Here is a 21,729-nt window from a genome sequence, read left to right on the forward strand (position 1 = left end):
GGAGCGCCGCAGACCAGCGGGAGCGCGACCGGGTGGTTCCCAGCGGGAAAGGGGCGTCCGGTCTCGCGGAAAACCTCGGCGGATTTGTCAAAGGAAGAGTTAAAAACAGTGTCGCGACTCCGTACAAAATACATTTGGCGACGCCCCGGGGCGCCCGCCCGCCCGGCCCCCCCCCGCCGCGTCCCCCCGGCCAGGCCGTCTCCTCACGCGCGTTAGAAAAATATATTTTATTTAAATTCTCCTTTTCTCAGCGGAGTTGTCTCCTCTCCCCTCGAATGCAGACGGACAGGTAGATCCCGACGGATCCAGATCTGTGCACGTACTTCTAGCAAGATCCGGCGTTACGAGCCACCCCTCGAGTACTGAGCTATAGAAAAGGCTGCGCACGATATATGGCTTTTGCACCTACATCCAAGGGGGCTTGCGGGGAGGGGGGCGAAGCTGGGTCGGGGACGCGGCAATGCGGGGCCGGGGACGCGCCGGGGAGCCATGTGCAGCTCTGCAGACCGTCAGCTTTGCAAGCGGCCTGATCCCGCTGCACGCGGAGGCCCTTTGGTTCTGCTCCTCCCGGGGGGGTGCGAAGGCGGGGGCAGCGTGCGGAGCAGCGACCGGGGGGTCCCGCCGCCGGGAAGGTGCCCGGAGGGGGGATCGGGGCTGTCGCACGCCGAAAAGCTCATGCTCAGGGTTTGCTCCTCCTTCGGGGCCGAGGGGAGGACTTGTGCATGCCGCCGGGGACAGCTCGCACCTGGAGCCCCCGCGGTGGCAATTCCCCCTCCGCTGGCTGCCGCCGGGGCTGAGCGCTTGCAACCCTGGCGCATCTCAATGTCCCCGGCACTGCACTCGCCCCGTGTCCTCCCAAATGCCACCCCTGGGCTTTTTGGGCTCCCCAGCTTTGGAAATGAGGGACCGTGGGCCCTGCATGCTCTTCCCCCTGCCTGGTAACCCCCCCCCCCCCGCCCTTGCAGCATTGCAAGCGAGTGTGCGGGTGCTCAGCCCTGTCCCTTGCAGCAATGCAAGTGAGTGCGTGGGTGCTCAGCCCCGTCCTGGGCTGCAGGGTGCCGCAGCACCCGGGGGTGGCGGCACGGCCCGCAGCTGCCCTCTTGCTCGCGCGCGGCGGCCGGGGATGGTGGGATGGCAGAGGGAGGCACCGTGCAAGCCGGGCAATGGGGCCACGGGGCCGCCCCGCCCCGCACCGTTTCTCATGCAGGGACGCGATCACAGCTACTAGCAGCAGATGGGGAATGGAAAGCGGGTCCCCCCCCACCCCGGGGGGGACGCGGCGGAGGCCGGGCGGGCCGAGCGGCTCCTGGGCGAGCGGAGCCGTCCCCGGGCGCCGTCACCGCGGGTAGTAGTCGTCCGGCACCCCGGAGAGGTTTCGCAGCTTCAGCGCCGCGTCCACCGTCTTGATGTAGCCGCCGATGGCGTGGCGCATCTCGGGCGTGTAGGGGTCGAACTCCAGCTTCCGCAGCCCCGAGCGCTTGAAGTTGCCGTCCTTCTGGCCCTCGACGCAGAGCAGCCGGTCCTCGCGGGCGGCGATGCCCAGCAGGCCCACCATGCGCTGCAGCTGCGCGAACAGGTCCCGCTTCAGGTCCTCGAAGTGCACCACCAGCACCCGGCGGCCGAAGCGCAGCCAGTCCAGCGTGTGGGTGGCCCACCACGGCGCGTAGGTCCGCACGAACTCCGGCCACTCTGCAAGAGCCACGGCGCCCGTCAGCGCCCGACCCCCCCGGAGACCCCGACTCGCCCCCCCGGGCCGCTGGCTCTCGCCCCCCGGCACCCTTCCAGAGATGGGGTGTTTTGCACCGAGCAGGACCGGAGAGGTACGTGTGCCGTCTAACTGTGCTGACTTCTTTCCCAGGTTTCTTAAGGCACCACTGTCTTTGCACACTGTCATTGCACACTGCACATTGCCATTGCACACTGTTATTGCACATTGCCATTGCACATTGCACACTGCACATTGCCATTGCACATTGCACACTGTTATTGCACATTGCACACTGCCACTGCACACTGCCATTGCACGTTGCACACTGCCATTGCATGTTGCACATCGTTACTGCACATTGCACACTGCCACTACATGCTGTCCTTGCACATTGCACGCTGTCATTGCATGTTGCACACTGCCATGGCACATTGTTATTGCACCTTGGACACTGCCACTGCACACTGGCATTGCACATTGCACACTGTCCTTGCACACTGCACGCTGTCATTGCACATTGCATACTGCACATTGCACACTGTTATTGCACATTGCACACTGCCACTGCACACTGGCATTGCATATTGCACACTGTCATTGCACGCTGCCACTGCACACGGCCATTGCACATCGCACACGGCCATTGCACGTCGCACACGGCCATTGCAGGTTGCGCACTGTCAGCACAGCTCCTGGCTGGGAGATTAATAAACCCCCGAGCGAGACGTGTTTGCCAGCAGGTTCCTAGGGCGACTACTTGAGCTCCCTACTAACATCTTTCAATTATCCCCGCGGTTCTTAGCTAATTGATCCTCACATAAAAATCAGGTGATAAAAAAGATAATGAAACATCAATAATAAGCAACGACTCTCCTGGAAGTGGAATATACGTGTATCTTATGATGCATAAAAGCTCCGGGTAGCTGCTTCTTTGTCTCATCCTCCTTGAGAAACTGATGCCTGATTAATAGCTTAAATGTATTTAATTCCCTAAAGAATCATTAAACACAGTATCTGTTTCATTAAACAGATACAGGACAATTCACCTTGTGTAATCATATCACATAAAACTTTGCTTTGGAACCACTCCAGGGATATAATAAAATTAATGTCATGGAACAAAATACTGGTTTTACGGAGCCTTCAGCCTCGGCTTCCTGAAAGCCCGGTTGCAAATAGAAGGAAAAAAGTAAAATTCCCGGTCATGTGGCTGTGCGCGGGGGTGAGCGCGGGGGCCGGCGGGATCAGCTGCGGGAAGCATCGCAGCCCCGCAGCACCCCCGGCTCAGGGTGAACCACGGCCCTCAGCAAACGCCCAAACTCCATTTGCAATCCTCCAGCGACGGAAAAAATCTCCCTCTCTCTGGGTAAGTTGCTCCGCTGGTTAATTAACCTGATAATTACCCCGAAAGCTAATTGCACTGCTAAAATGCACCTCCCTGGAGAGACTCGCGTCCCCGGGATGCCGGCGCGGATGCACCGCGAGCACACGGCGATGACGGACCCGGCAGCACCGAGGGAAGAACATCCTTTAAATAAACCCCGAATTAAGGGTGGCAGCTGTTCAACCAGGCTAAATAGTTTAACTCTTTCCAATGAAGTCAATGCACAACAGCAATTTGCAAATTGCTGTAATTAACGGCCGGCGCAGGGCGGGGGAACGGGGCTCCCGCGGCAGCACAGGCTGCTCCCACCCTCGGCCGGCGGCTCTGGGGCCCCAGGAGCAGCGGGATCGGGGGGATCGGGGGGATATTGGCCGCCTACCTTTGCCCTTCCAGTGGGCGTGGGAGGCGAAGCCGATGTGCCCGCCGTACTTGCGGTTGAACTCGGCCATCAGCGCCTTGTAGGGGTTGCGGATGAGCAGGATGGCCGCGTCGAAGGACTCGATCTCCTTCTGGCCGCTCTCGTGCGTCTTGATGCAGATGGTCCTGCCGCTCCGCCAGTGGTCCCGCTCGCCCTTGAACCCTGCCGGGGCAGCGGGCAGCGCCGGCGGCAGGGGAAAAGAGAAGAGGCGAAAAACACAGTTGGCTGCAGGTTTGCAATGTGCAGGTTGCACGACACAGCTGGAGGGAAGCAGCTGCTGCTCGAAGCGGGGTTTGCATCCCTCTCCCAGATGGAAATGATCTCTGAGCTTGAGCTCCGACTCCAGCGCTCGTGCAAAGTCCCGCACCGTGGGGCTGACCGCGCGCGGGAGCTGCCCGGGATGCCGGAGGTGCTCCGGGCACGGAGCTGGGCAGAGATGTGGCGGTTCCCACGGAGCCACGCTGGATGCGGCCCGGCTCGTTTCGCTCCCAACCAGCCCGACTCTGCAAATCCCAGCTTTCCCTGAGGGCCTCTGGGCAAAATGCACAGCATTAGGGCAAAATCCTAATCCATGAGAAAACGCGAGGCCGCGGGGCATCTCCGGAGCGGCGGCTGCCCCGGCACGAGGATGCGGCACTGGGTCTCTGCGCCGCGGTCCGACCCGCCAGCACCGTGCGGAGTCGAGCCGGGTGGGAGATAAGGTGCGAGGAGATGTATTACATCAATTAGCGATGTGTAATTGGCTTTCGGCAGCGCAGCACGGCGACACGGCGGCCGAGCTCAGTTGCCTGGATACCTCCCGGCCCGCTCCGGCGAGCCAGAGCCTGGGAAAACGCCGCTTGGGTCCTCGGCGGGACGGACAACGGGTCCCCCCCCCCAAATTGCAACAGGGGTGTTATCCGGAGGAGCTGCCAGGGAAGCTGGCTTTGGCCTGGAAAAGCTTCAGCCCTGCCCCAGGCTTTTTTTTCATTTAGCCTTGCTGTTTTGCTGTTTTTTCCCCCGAAAGGCGGCAGCTCAGCTGGGCTTTGCCGCGGTGCCGTGGCCGTTCCCGACCCGGCCCAGCCGCGGCGGCAGCATCAGCGCGACAGGGACGATGCTGCCGTCCTGCCTCGAAGGTCCTGAGGACGGCGGGAGCAAGGCTGCCCCTTCCCTGCCAAATAATTACGCGGTAAACGATTTCTGCATCAAACAAGTGCAGCAGATGGAAACCCGGCGAATGGCTCGGCCCAAGGAGACGGTGCTCGGAGCGAGCCGGCAGCCGCGAGCCGGCAGTGCCCGGCGCCCCGGAGCTGCCGACGGACCCGCGCTGCTCCGCTGAGCTCCCCTGTGCACTCCCGGAGAAAGCCGCCTTTGCAAGGGGGAGGTGGGCTTCTCGCAGCACGGGGTGGGGAGATTGGGTTAGAAAGCGGGTGTATTCCTGCCTGGAGAGGTCGGAGCGCTCCGGACGGGCTGGCGCTGTGGCAGGATTAGTGGGGTCTGCGGAAATGAGGGGTGATGGGGGCGGAGGAAGCAGATAATTTGTTTTCGGATTATCTCCTTTTTTGGACATTTCCCAGACCCGAAGCTGATCTAAACGACATGACGTGAATCGACTGATCACATGTGGATAATGCTGCAAACGAGATCAGCTCCCTTCTCCCTGCGCCCGTGAGCTCATCAGCGCTTTCCCAACCGCTCGCGCTGAGCAACACGGATGTGAGCGTTCCCCAGCACCCGGACACGGCCGGGATTTTTATACGTGTGGTGGCAGGAGCCGGACACCAGCTGCTCCAGCCGTTCTGCAAAACCGCAGGCTGCTTTGGCAACGCCGGGCTGGCGGTGCTCCCTCCGCTGGGCGGGTTTCGGTTGCGGATTTCTTCCCAGGTGGAAAAAATCTGCAAGAATCCCCTGGTTTGGGGGGCTGGAGCTGCTCCGGCTCCTGCTCTAGGAGGTTTCGACCCCGCCGTGGGGTCAAAAGGACCAAGCGCCCGGGGAACGCCAGCTCTGCCCTGAACGGCTCCTCGCGGGCGGCAGCAGGCAGGGCGGGCGCTCGACGCCGGGGAGCTCGGGTCTGCCGCGACCTTCCGAATCGGGAAGTGCCGGGCACGAACCGTCTCATCCCCCGGGTTGCTGGGAGCTGCAGGGACCGCTGCCTTCCCGCCCGGAGCGGTGGGGGAGCGATGCGGGAACGGGCCGGAGCGGGCTGCATCCCTGCTCATGCTTTGTGGGAGCGGGCCGGAGCGGGCTGCATCCCTGCTTGTGCTGCATGGGAACAGGCCGGAGCAGGCTGCATCCCTGCTCGTGCCGTGCAGGAACGGGCCGGAACGGGCTGCATCCCTGCTCGTGCTGTGCAGGAACGGGCTGGAAAGGGCTGCATCCCCCCTCGCATCGCGTGGGAACGGGCCGGAGCAGGCTGCATCCCTGCTCATGCTTTGTGGGAACGGGCCGGAGCGGGCTGCATCCCTGCTCGTGCTTTGTGGGAGCGGGCCGGAGCGGGCTGCATCCCTGCTCGTGCTTTGTGGGAGCGGGCCGGAGCGGGCTGCATCCCTGCTCGTGCTGCATGGGAACGGGCTGGAGCAGGCTGCATCCCTGCTTGTGCCTGCAGGAATGGGCTGGAATGGGCTGCATCCCCCCTCGCATCGCGTGGGAACAGGCCGGAGCGGGCTGCATCCCTGCTCATCCTGCGCGGGAACAGGCCGCATCCCCCCTCGCGCACCTTTGTTGTAGAGGGAGCCGTCGAAGTAGTAGCTGCCGGTGTAGAAGCCGGTGGCGAGCTCGATGAGGTGCCGGGCCCAGGTGTTGCCGGCGCCGGGGAAGCTGGCCAGCGCGACGACGTGCCGGGAGCGGGCCGGCAGAAACCTGCGGTCCATGCAGCGGTTGTCTGCGGGGAGAAGGCGGCGTCGGGCGGCGGCACCGGGGCCCGGGATGCTGCGGGGATGCTGCTTCCCGGCCGCGGCGCCCCGGCGGGATGCGGACACCGAGCGGCTGCATCCTCCGGGCCGGGAGACGCTCCGCGGCGCTGCCCGAGCGCGAAGAGACGCCCCGCGCCGGGGTCCCCTCCGGCGGCCCGGGGTCCCCTCCGGCGGCCCGCGCCGGCCCGCGGGGTGTGAACGAGGAGAGCGAAGCGGGCGAGGGGAAGGTGCCTGCTGGAGGCAGATGGCAAATGTTATTTCTTGCATCTGATTTAAGCGGTAATTAAAGCTGTTTGTTCAGGGGAGGATTTATTTCCTGGGAAATTAAAATAAATGGTAATTTTTAATGAAAGTCGAATAGATATTTCAAGCTGCCTGTCACTTTCCCCGGGGTGACGGGGGCCGGCACCTCCAGGAGGGGTGTGGGGTGGTGGGGAAAGCGGGTGTCGAGGGGGGGTCCCTGCCCTCCTGCGGGGGCAAAGGCAGGGAGAGCGCCCGGAGCTGCGGGGAGGCGATTGCCGGCCCCACCATGCCGTGCCGTGCCGTGCCGTGCCGTGCCATGCCGCGCTGCACCGTGCTGCACCGTGCCGTACTGTGCCATGCTGCACCATGCCATGCTGTGCTGCACCGTGCCGTGCCGTGCTGCACCGTGCCGTGCTGTGCTGCACCGTGCCGTGCCATGCAATGCTGCATCATGCCATGCTGTGCTGCACCGTGCTGTGCCGTGCTGCACCGTGCCGTGCTGTGCTGCGCCGTGCCGTGCCGTGCTGCACCGTGCCGTGCCATGCAATGCTGCATCATGCCATGCTGTGCTGCACCGTGCTGTGCCGTGCTGCACCATGCCATGCTGTGCTGCACCGTGCCGTGCCGTGCTGCACCGTGCCATGCTGTGCTGCACCGTGCCGTGCCATGCAATGCTGCACCGTGCCATGCTGTGCTGCACCGTGCCGTGCCGCCCTCACCTTGCACCTGGGTCTGGTAGACGAGGAAGTAGTCGGCGGTGCCGCAGCTCTCGTACTCCTCGCCGGCGCACCGCTGGGCGCAGAGCTGCTCGTCCTCGCGCTCGTGCAGGGTGAAGAGGCTCGTGGGGAAGCCGCAGCGGCAGGCGGTCCCGGCCAGCGCCGACAGTGGGTACTCCTGTGGCCGGGGCACCGGGGCCGGCGTCGGCACGGATGCACCGTCCGGACCCCCGTCCCGGCCACCCCGGCTGCAACATTGCCCGCAGCCTCCACCCAGCCCCTTTCCGCAGCCACGGCAGCACCGAGGCCCCGGGCAGCAGCTCGCACGGCCGCAGGGGCCGGCAGCGCGGGCACAGCTCCCCGCAGGGACCGGCCGTGCAGCCGCGTGCCTTTGGCAACACGGCAGAGACCCGGCTGCTCAGCGCCCTGCGGGCGTCCGCCTGGGAAAATCCACGCGGTTGCAAGCAAACGAAAACCGCTCGGTTGCAAGCAGACAAGCACCCGGCACGGTCGAAGCCGGGGGCAGCTGGGCACGGTGAGGTCCTGGGGCCTCCCGGGCCTCCAGAGGCTGCAAACTTGGTCAGGTGTAGTTTGGATGCATATAATGATTGCACTAAATTGGATTCAGATTTATCCAGTGTGGCCTTTTCTTGCTGATTAACACTTGGAAGTGTGCGCGGGGCACTGGCGTCCCCGAGCCCCCCCCGGGTACCTTTTCGGTGCAGAAGTCGACGCACTTGTCCACGGACATGTTGAGCATCGTCTGGCTGGCGGGCAGGGCGATGGAGACGTTGTCCGGCCGGCGGAAGCACCCCCGGAAGATCGCGCTGCCGTCTGCGGGCGAGAGGGGCTAAATCGGTGCTAAAATCTCTGCTGAAAGCCCCCAAAACAGCAGGGTTGTGCCCCAAAGCGAGCCAGCTCCCCCAGCAGCAGCCGCCGGGCTGCCAGTCCTCAGGGGTGATGCCAGCGACAGGGACAATCTGGGCATCATTCGAGAGCATTTTTCTGATTGCATTTTTGCTAGCTTTGCTCTGGGAGATGCTTGGAGAGGAAAAACCCCAGGAACCCTCCAGCCCTGAAGGGCTTCGGCGGCCGCTCGCAGCCCAGGGCTGCACGGAGCTTGCTGCAGGGCCGGTCCGCTCCGCTCCCGGCTGCTGCGACGAGCACGGACCCGAGACACGGCCGCGCTTTGGAGACCATCAGCAGTGGCGGCATCTCCCGGCTCTCAGAGCATCGCTTGCCCTGAGCTAGTTGGAGGGAACGAGGGACAAGGGACAGGGAACGAGGGACAAGGGACAGGGCACAAGGCACAAGGGACTTACACCTCCGCGCCGACTCCTGGGCCAGCTCCAGGCGGTAGATGGCCAGGCGGTTGACGCCGCCGCACGTGTTGCCGCGCTCGCCCTTGCAGGCCATGCCGCACTCGGCCTCGCTCACGTTGGCCGCCTGCACCTTGTGGCCGCAGTAGCACTCGGCGCCGAACTCCAGCCCCGCGTACAGGTAGCCCCTGCCGCGAGAGGGGGCCGGGGGTTGCGGCCGCGGGGCAGCACCGGCACCCGCCAGCCCCCGGCACCCGCCCCGGGGGCCGCGGGTGCTGCTCGAGGGCGGCGGCGATGCGGCGAAGCCGCTTGCAAGCGCCGCCCGCCCCGTCGGTGCCAGGGCTTGCGTGCGTGGCTCCCCCTCCGGATAACGCGGAGCCCGGGAGCCAGTGTCGCAGCAAACGCCCCGGGGGGACGGGCACGCTGCTCCGGGCACGCCGTGGTGGCCAAGCTCGGGGGGAGGCGTTTTGGGGGGGTCCCGCGATGCAGCCCAGAGCTCCCCGGAGAGGCTCTGCCGGTGCATCGGGGCCAGAGGTGCAACTGCAACCGAAAACCAGCCGGCTCCCCATTCCCGCTCCCCATCCCGGCTCCCCATCCTGGCTCCCCATTCCCGCTCCCCATCCCGGGTCCCCATCCCTGCTCCCCATCCCCGCTCCCAATCCTGGCTCCCCATCCTGGCTCCCCATCCCGTTCCCCATCCCGGGAGGAAAAACCAGGCGGAGAACCAGGGAGGAAAAAAAAGAAGAAAGCAAGCTCCGACTCGCCCAAATCTAAAGAAAAGCAAGGGCGGGGGGTGGGGGGAGAGCTGCTGGCGCGGGGGAGCCCGCGGTGCCCGTCCCCGCTACAGTACCGCTCGGCGCAGTTGTCCTGGCAACGGAAGACTGTCATCTTCTTGTAGTCGAAGAAGGAGACGCCGCGGAGCGTCCGCCGGCGCGTGTTGTCCACGTAGCAGCCGATGTACTTGGCTGGGGAGAGCGGAGGGGGGGGTCAGCCGCAGCCGCTCGCCTCGCCCTCCCCCAGCCCCCCGTGAAATTTGCCTCCTTTTTTTTTTTTTTTTCCCCCCACTTTTCCAACATGAATGAGCTCAGCTGCCCTGCAAATCCCCGGGGAAGAAACCGCAGCCCCGGGGGGCACGAGGGAGGAAGAGGAGGGTGGAGAGGGGCCGCGCGCCCGTGCAGGGCACCCGCCGAGGGCCAGCCCGGAGAAACGGTCTCCTGGCAGGGAGAAATTCAACTGCAAATACCCGGGAACCGCGGTGCTCCCCTGGTCCCTGCCCGGCCCTGCCACCGCCACCGTGGCCCCCGGGTTTGTCCCCGGCGCGGTCCGGAGGAAACCTCGCGCCAGGCGGGAGCGCCCGGGCCGCGGGCAAGAGCGCCGGCCCCGTTACGGCTCCTCGTTAGACGGCTCCTCGTCAGACCCCTCGTTAGGGCTGGGCACGCGCCTGCTGCCTCTCCCGCCCCGGCTGGGCGCGCCGACGGCTGCTGCAGAGTCCCCAGATGGGGACACGGGAGTCTCGTGCCCGTTCGGGGCCGCTGGAGCAGTGCAGCCCCACGGAGCCCCGTGGAGGGGGCTTCATGACAGCACGCAGCCCTCCAGATGTGCCCACGATGCCAAATGCCCTTCCAGCTGTGTCTACGGCACCATGTAGCCCTCCAGCTGTGCCCACCACGCCGAATACCCATCCAGCTGTGCCCACGGCACCACACAGCCCTCCAGCTGTGCCCACCATGCCGAATACCCATCCAGCTGTGCCTATTGCACCACACAGCCCTCCAGCTGTGCCCACCATGCCGAATACCCATCCAGCTGTGCCCATGGCACCACACAGCACTCCAGCTGTGCCCCCCATGCCAAATACCCATCCAGCTGTGCCCACGGCACCACACAGCCCTCCAGCTGTGCCCATCATGCCAAATACCCATCCAGCTGTGCCCACGGCACCACACAGCCCTCCAGCTGTGCCCATCACGCCAAATACCCTTCCAGCTGTGCCCACGGCACCACGCAGCCCTCCAGCTGTGTCCCCTGCAGCTTCTCGATGCTGCAAACCTGCTTCCCCAGCCGGCAGACTTTCGGGGGAGGAGGAGGCTTGAGAAAGGTGCCCGCTGGCTTCAGCCACCAAACAGCCCTAACTCTCTGCTCCCAATTACTCTCAGCACAACTTGGCATTTCCGCAGCGCTGAGCGGGTTTCCGAAGGGCGGCTAATTTTGTTCGTGATAGCTCTAACCAGTGTGGGATTACTCCAGCAATTTTCACAGCACCAGTGACTGATGTGCATTACATTCAACCCATTGCTCTTGACATATGGGTACGGCGACTTATTAGGAAGGCAACTGGAAGAATTAGGGAGATGCGAGGACGGCAAGCGAACGAGGCACGGACAGGGAGACGTGCCGGAGGAAGCGTGGCCCGGTCCGACCGGAGCGACATGCCCGGCAACCAGGACGAGCTGCTGATGATTAAATAACCTGACGATTAAATAACCCGAGCAGGCAAATTGAGACCTGCTCCAATGCACCGGTCTCACTGGGCCAAGAGGACATTTGGACCGTGCTGGAAATGTGAGTGTGCACCGAGTCACGGAACCCCCCCCAGCAAATACCCATTTAATTCCCCCAACGGCTTTGTCTTCTGATAGAGAAGCAACTCTAGCCTGATAACCAGGGTGTCAGCATTGCAAAACAATAATTAACAGCTTAATGCAAAGCTTAATATAAAGTCTAGTCTCCGCAAGAGCCCCAGAGCCCGCCCGCCCGGCGCGGGGAGCGGCAGCGTGCATACGGCCCCGGCGAGGAGCCCCGCTCGGGTTTCCCTGGTGACTGACAGTTGATTCTCACTAAGCATCTGGTGGAGATGCTCTAAACGTCACTTCGCATTAATGCAACCGCGCGGCCGCACGCGGCTCGGGAAGGGCCGCACCCCCCCCCCGGGTGCAAGGACACGACGGGGAGCGAGCGGAGGGCAGGCAGCTGGCGGGGGGGGGGGGGGGAGAGCCTCTCGTCGCTCCCGTTTTAGCAGGCGGGAAAGTCCTTTAAGCACCGCGGGGAATTTTTTCCCCCCCTTAAAAACCGCCTCGGCTGGCCCTGCACGGCCGGGGCGCGGGGAGCCGCCGGGGAGCCCGCGTTTTGGGCTGCAACCTGCCGTGCCGGCGGCTGAGAGCGGTGCTTTGCCGGGGGCTGCATTTGTTGCTTGCTGCTTTGGGGGTTGCTTCCCCCCCCCCGGAGCAGCCCATCCGCGGCCCCTGGGCAGAGCGTGTCCACGCACGGGTACGCGCCCGGCAGACGAGCGTGCGCGGTGCCGAGCAGAGGCGGGCGGCCGTTCCCGGGTGCCTGGGAATGGTGCGAGGGAGGGAATTCCCAGCCGGAGCCTCCCGGCAGCCCCACCAGCTCTGCACCGGCTGCCTAAGCCCTCTTCAGGCTGGGGAGCGGGAACCACCGCCGGGAAGGCAGGGAAGAGCCCGACTGTTCCTGCCTCCCTCTGCAGCAGCCCCCGCTCCCCGTCCTGATTTCGCTCCGGGTTTCCTATATCGGATAATGCTGCAGCTCTTTCCCTAAACACCCGGCAATCCGTCAGGCGGCTGTCACGGGCGCTGCGCTGTAGCAGGCTGCCGCTCTGCTCCTTCCCACCAGCTTCATTAACGGCAGCGAACGGCGAGAGCTTTCGCCCTCCGCGGCAGGGACACGTCGGCCCTTCGCGGGGGGGGGGGCAGAGGGGCGCGGGGAGGAGCCGCACGCTTGCACGAGGAGCGCGGACCACCTTGCACAAGGGTTAAACCCTGCACCTCCGTCCCGGGATCCCCCATCCCGGGCGAACGCTCGCTGCCCTCGTTTTGCAAGGCCCCCGCCACGTCTGCAAGCCCCCCAGGATGGGAGCACGCCGGTCCGCCGCGCGAGCCCCCGCACGCAAGTTTAAGGCACCTCCGTGAGCACGGAGCTTTGTCTGCACGGAGTCGCCTTCGGGATAAAGAGATGACATTTTAAAAATCGATGCGAAGCGCTACGTTCGTTTATCCTGGCTCATTAACAACGCCCCGACTCGACGGCACGCGGCGCCCCGGAGACGGGCAGGGCCGATAGCCGGAGGGGGTGGCCGCGTTGCAGCCCGCGGGAAACAGCCGGGCGTTATTCCCATGGTTTTGCTCCGGAGTGAGCCGGGGGGGGTCTCGCGGAGCCGGGCAGCCCCACGGCAAGGATGCAGCATGGCAACAAGGTCCATGGCGCAGGCGCGCCGCATCGGAGCACGGCACCACCGAGAGCCCAAAAAGATACAAGCAGAATAAGTGCAACTGGAAAAAATGGGAAAAAGCGGGAAATCAGCGTGCAGGGCGGGAGGGAGGTGGGGGCTCTGGGAAGGGGCTCTGGGGAGGGGGCAGGACCCCCGCGCGAGCCTCACCTCGGTCCTCCTCCTTGTCGCGGGCGGCCCGGCCCCTGGGCGCCCGGCTCCGCGTCCCGCCGGCGGCTCCCGCCTTGCTCCGCTCCGCCGCCTCCTTGGAGGCGCTTTTGAACCAGGGTCCGTAGCGCCGGCCCCCATCGACCGCCGCCGGCTCCGGGAAGCCGCGGGCCGCGGGGACCCCCGCCGCGTAGGGCAGCTCGGGGGGCTCGCCGGCCCCGCGGCCCCCCGCCGCCGCTGGCCCCCGGGCGAAGCCGGCGTGCAGGAGGAGCAGGCTGCCGGCCGCCGCGTAGAGAGCCAGCAGCGTGCACACGCGCACGGGTTTCCGCCGAAAGTACCGCTGCAGCTTCACCAGCAGCTTGGCCATGCCGCCCTCATCCCGCCCCGCGCGGGAGCACGCGGCGCGGCGCGGGTGCGGCCGGGCCGCCCGGACGGAGACGGAGACGGAGACGGAGACGGAGACGGCTCCCGCCGACGGCGTCACGGCTGCTGCGGTTTATCCGTCCCCCGGCGAAGCCCCTCGGCGTGGCCCGGCGATGCCGCCGGCGGAGGGACCATGGCAGGCGAAGCGGGCGATGCGAAAGCCCCTCGCTGGGGCTCCGGCGGGACGGGGACGGGGACGTGGGGCTCAGCGGCCGCCCTTCACCGCGGCCCCGCGGCGGGAGGTGCCCACCTGCAAGCAGAGGAGAGGCCGGCGTTAGAGAGGTGCTCCGCGGCTCCCGGGAGCGCGTGCACGGCACTTATCCCACCCCGGCGCCGGCTCCGCGGCGAGCTGCGGCACCCCGGCTGGGGCACGGGGCAGCCGCGGCAGGGACGGGCTGCGGGGCACAGAGCCGGCTGCAAAACCCGCGCCGCGTCGTGCATTGCACCCCGCCCGCGGAGACCCACCAGGAACGATTGCCCCGTGCAAACGAGCGGCGCGAGGCCAAACTGCTAACGGGCTACGAGGAGCCCTGGGAAAAACCTCGGACCCCGCCGCGAGGAGGGCGAAGGCGCTCTCAAAGCGAGTGCCAGACTTTAAAAGCGGCTTTAAAGCGACGTCCCAGGAGAGCAGAGGCCTCGCAGACACTGGTGTCCTGCAGGCGTTGTGCAACCAGAGCGGCAGGCGAAGGACCGCGACGCCCTGACGGCCTCCTGCTCCGCGAGGAGAAAAGCAGCCCGGTGAGCTGAAGGCTACGAGCCAGCAGAGACTCCACACGGAGCACCCCGCCGGACAGAGCCGGGCCGTGCTGGCCCCACGCGCTGGGAGGGACCACTGTCCTCTCCCTCCATCCTTCATCTCTCTGTCCTTTGTCCCTCCATCCTTCATCCCTCCGTCTTCTCTCCATCCTTCGTCTCACCATCCTTCCTCCCTCCCATCCTCTCCCTCCATCCTTCGTCTCTCCATCCTTCATCCCTCTCATCCTCTCCCTCCATCTTCTCCCTCCATCCTTCGTCTCCCCCTCCATTCTTCATCTCTCCATCCTTCATCCCTCCCATCCCCTCCCTCCATCCTTCGTCTCTCCATCCTTCATCCCTTCCCGTCCTGTCCCTCCATCCCTCGTCCCTCCCATCCTTCATCTCTCCATCCCTCGTTGTCCCTCCTGTCCTCTCCCTCCATCCCTCCTCCCTCCTATCCTCCCCCTCCATCCTTCCTCCCTCCCATCCTCTTCCTCCGTGCCCGCTCCGGAGGGGCCGGCGCAGCCTGACGGTCCCGGGACGCCGGGGGCTGCTCGTCCCTCGCGGGGGTTTCTCTCCGCCCGGCTCGGCCCCACCCCGGGGCCGGGGCCGGATCCTGCCCGTGCCGGGAGGCTGCGGGGAGGCCGGTGGCTCCCACCGCCGCCTCGGAGCTGCTGTCAGCACCTCGCAGAGCTGCCGCTCCAACCGCGAATCGCTGCCGCCGCACGCGCGCGTGCAAGCAGAGCCGGGGCCGGCGCGCGGGCGAGCACCGCGAGGGCCCGAGCGTGCACAGGGTTCGGCAGCCGCCTCGCCCGGGGCTTCGTTTTCCCCCTTTCCCTTCCGAAAAGCGAGGCTGCAGCACGGGAGAGGCAGTGCATCCGTCGGGGACGGGGCGTCGCGGTGCCCCGCAGCCCCCCGCCACCGTCCCGCAGCCGGGACAAGCCGCCTGTCACTTGCTCCTCTTATTTTCGGGAAGGAGACGCGGAAAGACAAAGTGCCATTCGTTTCATGGCCTCCACGTTCCCGCCGTCTGTCTTCAGCTGATTAAAGAAGAAATATCGGCGCAACCTATGGCATGGATTACACACCGGTATTTTAACGCGGGAGCCCCGGCGCCTCCGTCCTGCTCCTCCCCGAGGGATCCCCGCCGGCCGGCGAGCCCCGCTCGCTCCTCGCCTACCTGCACCGCCTCGGCCGCGCTCACCCCAGGCAGCCAAAATCCTCCTCCCGGAGGTGGGAGCCCGGATTCGGCACCGCTAAAGCTGTTCGCTACGGGGCAGAATATATCGATTTTGGAGGTTTTTCTCCCTTCCCGAGCAGAGCCGGGCGCAGGCAGGGCGGCCCCGGCCCTGGCAGGGCTCTTCTGCGCGGCGGGAGCGGCTCCGCGACCGCCTGTGACCAGGGCGAGGGAAGCGCGGATAAATTATACATTGGAGTCGTGTCTCCAAATTGCTCCGCAATTACTGAGCAACAAGGTTCAGTTGCCTTCAAGCACCACCTCACATCTGACCACTGCGAAACTCGCTGAAGTGCTCACGTGGTTCCCCCAGCGCAGGGGAACAATCAGCCCATTAAAAACAGCAAATTAACGAACACAAGAGTTCCATTAGGAGGAGAAGGCGACTGAACTATCCAATTTCACCACATCATTAGCATTTCTTATCAGCGAGACAGAGGAAGAATAGGTCTTTAAAATACAGAGGGACTGGATGGAGTCTAATGTCCAAAGCGGAGCCAGGCGATCTGCCTGGGAGACAGCAGGGCACGGAGCGCGGGACGCAGCGCGCCGTGTGCAATATCCAGGGCACGGCGTGCAGGATCCAGGGCATCATGTGCAATATCCAGTGCATCATGTGCAATATCCAGTGCACAGCGTGCAGGATCCAGGGAATCATTTGCAATATCCAGTGCATCATGTGCAATATCCAGTGCACAGCGTGCAGGATCCAGGGCACAGTGTGCAGGATTCAATGCATCATGTGCAATATCCAGTGCATCATGTGCAATATCCAGTGCACAGTGTGCAGGATCCAGGGCACAGCGTGCAGGATCCAGGACATCATGTGCAATATCCAGTGCACAGCGTGCAGGATCCAGGGCATTATGTGCAATATCCAGTGCACAGTGTGCAGGATCCAGGGAATCATGTGCAATATCCAGTGCATCATGTGCAATATCCAGTGCACAGTGTGCAGGATCCAGGGCACAGTGTGCAGGATTCAATGCATCATGTGCAATATCCAGTGCATCATGTGCAATATCCAGTGCACAGCGTGCAGGATCCAGGGCATCATGTGCAATATCCAGTGCATCATGTGCAATATCCAGTGCACAGTGTGCAGGATCCAGGGCACAGTGTGCAGGATCCAGGGCATTATGTGCAATATCCAGTGCACAGCGTGCAGGATCCAGGGAATCATGTGCAATATCCAGTGCATCACGTGCAGGATCGAGGGCACGCTCTGCTCCCTGGACCTGGTACCGTGCCAACCCCCCGGGGTTTGCTGAAGGACCAAGTCCCTTCGCTGGAAGCGCCGCGTCCCTCAGCTCCCTGGATGCAGGAGCTGGCCGACTGCTGCCGTTGCAGAGCGGCTCCTGCGATTTCAGCCCCTCGAACCCCCACGGCAGCGGACGATGCAGCCGTCCTGCGCCGCAGAGCCGCCAGCCTCGCAGGCGGGACCCCCAGGGGAAGGGGCCACCTGTGTGCACCATCCCTCGAGCCCTCCGGCATCACCCTCCCTCCTGCCCCGCAGGCCAGGTCCCGCGAGCATCCGTCCTCGGGAGCTCGGCGTCGCTCCCAGGTGAATCATCCACCTTCTGCACTTGCCGTGAAAACGCACCCTGACCCCTCCTCGCTCGCCAAAATAGAACCAGAAAACGAGATGCGCTTGACTACATTTAAATAGCATTACTGCTGGGAAAGGAGCTCGGCGGAACTGGGACGCTGCAGCCGGTGCCCGGCCCCTCCAGCCCGAGGCGGCAGCCTGCCTTCCCCCAGGGAGGCCAGCTTTCGTCCAAAACCCTGCTCCCGCTCCTGCTTTTCGGGGCAGGCAGCAGCAGGAGCCAGCGCAGGGCTTGATCCGTTCCCGGACGGCGCAAAAAGGCAGGAGCAAAACCTTTTCCTCCAGCCGCCCGCGGGGAAGCGGTCCTTGGAAAGCCAGCGCAGCCGAAAGGGGCTCCGAAGCCCCCGGGTCAGAGCCGGATCCCCTCTGCAGGCCAAGCCAGAAGATCCGCAGAGGAAAAACTGCTTATTTGGGATGCACAGGTCGGAGCCGCAAGCCCAGCGCAGGATTTGCCCATCTGCCGATGGATTTTTTCGCAGCATTTCCAAACGCATTTGGAGGTCTGTAAATCTTCCTCCTCACTGGAAATCGATGGAGGGTTTTGGCCGGAAATTAAGCGGCTGACTTCGTCGCTCGCGGGGAGGAGCCGCTTTTTAAATATCCCGCAGGAGATTTACCGACGGCCTCGGCACTTAACGGAGGCAAAGCGGGGAGGCTGCCGGAGCCGGGAGCTTCCTCGTGCCCCGGAGGGCCAGCGCTCGCCTCGCGACAGCCCCGTTGCGGCCGGGACCCTCGGGGACGGGGCTTTGCCACCGGGGCAAACGCAGAGTGACAACTCGGCCGCGTATCCCAGGGACTGAGGCAGGAGGAGGGGCGCGGACGAGCCCGTCGGGACGCCGCAGCCCCGCGCGAAGGGTGGTTCAGCTTCGCCCGGACGACACCGTGCACCTGCAAATTGGCTCAACCTAACGAGCTGCGATATAAATTATGCTCTAGGTATTTTACGCCCCGTCTGCAAAATCCAGCTGTGGTTTTTGGTGCGTCTCAGCGAATCACTTGCCCGCGCTGCTCCCAGGGGACTCGCACCGAAGCGGGCGCCGGGACAGCGAGGAGGAGGAGGGCGGGAGGAAGGCCGGCCATGGAGCGGCGGCGGCTGCCGAGCAGCGGGGCCCTTCGGCTGCCGACGCCACGCGAAGCGGAGGCTGCGCCGCCTCCGAAACGCCCTCGTGGGCGGCTGCCACGCGCCCACGTCTGCGCTCGCGTCGGATCAGCCCCCGCAATCCGCCCAGCTCCACGCGGAGCCGTTCCCGGCGGATCGGGATTCCCGAGGCAAAGAGGTGCTCCCGGAGCGGGCCGTTCCCAGCCCCGAGCCGGCAGGTTCGCGCGGCACCCTGAAATCTGGGATTACGCACAGCGCTGGGGCAATCAGCACGGGCAGCCTCCCGCGCAGCAGTCACTACCTGCCACGGCGCATTTACGTTAATATAACGGGGAAGGTCATTTCTCACCGCTCCCGTTTCCCAGGGCGGCTTCCCGAGGAGCTGGGGCCTCTCCCGGCCGTCCCTCGCCGGCGGCCCCGGGCAAGCGCAGCGCAGCAGAGGCTCTTTGGAGAGTCACGCTGGAGCTTTCCAAAACTAACTAGCTGAGGAGAGGGAAAACCCCAGGCCCTCCCGCTTCGGAGGCGCCGGCCCTGCAGCCCTGCGGAAAGCAAGCAGCGCTGCCCGCCGGATTATTTGTCTGCCAGATTATTTGCCCGCCGGATTATTTGCCCCAGCGGCTGCGCCCGGGAAGCAAGGCAAACGCACCAACGGCCTGGCCCCGCCGGCGGCTCTCGGCAGCCTTCGCACATCCGAGGTCCCACGGAGCAATCGGCTCCCTGAGTTGCATCCCGAACCTCTCACATATTCCCGTATATCCGCCAGAATTGCCTAGGCTCACGCGGGGTTGGGCCAACCCCTGCTCCCACCCGACTCCCAGGGCTCTCTGTCCCGGAGCTGCCGCTCGGGGAGAGGGAAATCGGGGCGCAGGGACGGACGTTTCGCTCCTCGCTGGCCAGGGCTGCGATTTTCCGCGGTCAGCGCGAGGAGCCGTGACAGCGGCGGTGCACGGGGCAGCGCAGGAGCTCTGCACTCGCGCGCTGCAACGAGCGGGGACACAGGGACAGCTGCGGGGACGCACGTCGCCTTCCCACGCTCGCTCGGTCCCCGGGGATGCACGGACAGCCGGGATGCATGGGAAGCGGGTCGTTCCACCCCCCCCCCCCCCGCCCCGGGCTGCACTCTGGGCTCAGGGGCAGCCGGCGTGCAGTGAAGGAGGCCCCAAAGCACCGAGACTTCTCTTCCCTGGAGCATCCCGGCTCGGGAGCAAAGCCGGGGCCGCTCAGGGGACCTGCCTGGGACAGCAGAGCGGCGGCTGCAGAAGCAAAGCCCTTCCCGGGGTCTGCCGGCCGGGAGGGACCGCGCTGGGGAGGGAACGGGCTGCGTGGCAGAGATGCCAGCACGATGGGAATCTGCATCCCATCCCACCTGCAGGAGCAAAGCTGGGAGCAAGGGGATCCTCCCGGGAAGCCTGATTTGGGAAGGAGCCCGGCACGGCTGTGGGGACCCGGCCGAGCAGGGTGCCGGGGCTGCGCGGTGACCTGGTGCCTGGCAGAGGCCACGGGGCGCCCGGGCGGGGCGGACGCTGTGCCCCGGCGGAGGCCTGCCGCCAGCACGGAGCCGAGAAGGAAGCGCAGAGCTCGGCGCAGCTGGAAGCCAGGGATCGGGTAACCCCCGTCCCCGGCGGGCCGGAGCCAGCGGCCGGCGGCCAAGGGGTCGAGTCGCTGCCAGGGTGAGAGCAAGGGCAGCTCGGCACGGCACTGCGGGGCCGGCAGCGCCCCGAGGCACCCGCATCTCCGCCGGGGAAGGGGGGGTGGAAAAGCTGCCTGGGCTAAGGATGAGACATTTTGTCCTGGGGATGAGGAGACGCAGCCTCATGCCCTGGCTGTGCTGGGAGGAGGGAGAGGGCGCAGGGGCTCCCGCAGGACCCAGCGCCGAGGCACGGGGCTCCGCTAACCACCCGAAGCGCCCGGAGCAGAACCGAGCAGGGCAGCCGCCTTCGCAGCACGCCGCTGGCCCCCTCCGGTCCCAGCCATGTCCCCTCCGGTCCCAGCCATGTCCCCTCCCGCTGCCCTAGGGCGAGCTGCGCGAACAATAAATAATAACTGAACAATAAATAATCACTGCTGGTGCAAACCCAGCCCCGCAGCAGCCCCTCGCGCCTGCCGGTGCTGGATGTAGCGAGGGCCAGCCCATCCCTGGCAGTCCCCAAGCCCGGCGATTTGCAGCCCAAGCGCGCAAAAGGGGCAGCCCGTAAAAAAAGGGACCTCGGCAAAACTCCCGCGCAGCTCGGAGGGAGGCCAGCGGGCTGCCGAGGGGCGTCAGGGGCCGCCGGCTGCCGAGGGGACCCCCGAGGCCACCGCGCTCCCGTCACCCGGGCCCGGCAGCACGGGGAGCAGCAGGCCGGCGCAGGCGGGGAGCCCGGAGCATCCCCGCGGCAGCTCCCCCCGCCGAGTCCACCCCCTCCCCGGCTCTTCCAGGGTCGGATTGCCGAGAAACTTTATTTAATCCTGCCTTCCTCAAATAAGCAGGGACCGGCTTTTTGTAACGCTCGGCTCAAGGTAACCTTCACACCGTTCTTTAGCTGCACCCCGCTCTTTCCCGCATGCACGTTTTTTTAAACTTTATATTAAAATATTCTAATAAGTTGCCAGGGCGGATGCCAAAAAAAGAAAACGAATAGGGGAAGTTCATTCGAAAGGATTACCATCTTTTCCAATCTCCCTCGCCGTGAATGCTCTTGCACGGAGTCTACGGAGGCGGCGAGAGCTCCCTCGCTGCCTGCCTCGCTCCCTCCTCCCCGGATCCAGGAGCCCTTTCTCCAGCGGCAGCAGGCAGCGCGAGGAAACCATTGCCAGGGCTGGAATTATCAGCAGCTCCCGCGAAGCATCTTTAACCCCTCGGAGGCCGCCGGCCTCCCGCCCGCGACTTGCAGGCGCCGCTCGAGCACCGCCCCGGCACCGCAGCGCCCTTTGCTGCTCCCCCCGGGGGGGGGGGGTTTGGGGGGGGGGTTTAACCCCCCCTGCACCACGACCCCCCCCCCCCAGCCCATCTCCCCGGCAGCGAAACTTTGCGAGCAGCCGGCGGCCCCCGCTCCGCGCCCGGCTCCTACCTGCGCCGCGGCTCCGGCTCCGGCTCCGGGTCCCCCCCCGCGCCCGCCGAGCGCTGCCCGCGGCCGCCCGGCCCGGCCCGGCCCGGCCCGGCCCGCTGTTCCGCCGGTGCCGGTGCCGGTGCCGGTGCCGCTGGGCAGCGCGGGCGCCGCGTCTGAGCGCTGTTACTTAACATCGCGCTCGCTCCCGCGGCGGCTCCGCGCTGCTCCCGCGGCCGCAGCGCTGCCTGCGCTTAACCCCTGCGCTGCCGCCCGCGCCCGCGCCGCGTCCAGGCCTCCCCGCGTCGTTTCCCTTTTCTTTTCTTTTTTTTTTCCCGTTGGAAATGCTGCTTTTGCAGCTGTCGGAAAGGGGCTGCCGAAAAGCCCCGTCCCCGGGGTGCTGCGGGAGGCACCCCCGCATTGCGGGGCCCCGAGCCCCACGGAGCGGGGGGCGATGCCGATGCCAGGGCTGCTCCCCGGCCTCTCTGCGTGCCCCAGCCCCGCTGGGGAGACGGCCCCGGCCCCTTCCCCGGC

At 65.4% G+C, this 21,729-nt stretch overlaps 1 protein-coding gene across 2 annotated transcripts; it reads right to left on the bottom strand.

The window, feature by feature from the left end:
• Positions 1 to 1,198: 1,198 nt before the first annotated feature.
• Positions 1,199 to 21,246, bottom strand: WSCD2 (WSC domain containing 2). 2 transcript variants are annotated; one of them, XM_064521902.1, is made up of 9 exons: positions 21,220 to 21,246; positions 13,073 to 13,742; positions 9,530 to 9,644; positions 8,683 to 8,867; positions 8,073 to 8,194; positions 7,364 to 7,538; positions 6,206 to 6,370; positions 3,472 to 3,672; positions 1,199 to 1,689 (listed from the first exon to the last, which is right to left on the bottom strand). In XM_064521902.1, the coding sequence occupies exons 2-9, from the start codon at positions 13,434 to 13,436 to the stop codon at positions 1,337 to 1,339; spliced, it is 1,680 nt and encodes a 559-aa protein (XP_064377972.1). In that variant the 5' UTR covers positions 13,437 to 13,742; positions 21,220 to 21,246; the 3' UTR covers positions 1,199 to 1,336. The 2 variants fall into 2 exon arrangements, with proteins under 2 accessions (XP_064377972.1, XP_064377973.1); XM_064521903.1 differs by lacking the exon at positions 21,220 to 21,246 and adding an exon at positions 20,815 to 20,941.
• Positions 21,247 to 21,729: the final 483 nt, after the last annotated feature.

This window comes from Dromaius novaehollandiae, chromosome 17, assembly GCF_036370855.1.
Source record: "Dromaius novaehollandiae isolate bDroNov1 chromosome 17, bDroNov1.hap1, whole genome shotgun sequence".
NCBI classification, from domain to species: domain Eukaryota; kingdom Metazoa; phylum Chordata; class Aves; order Casuariiformes; family Dromaiidae; genus Dromaius; species Dromaius novaehollandiae.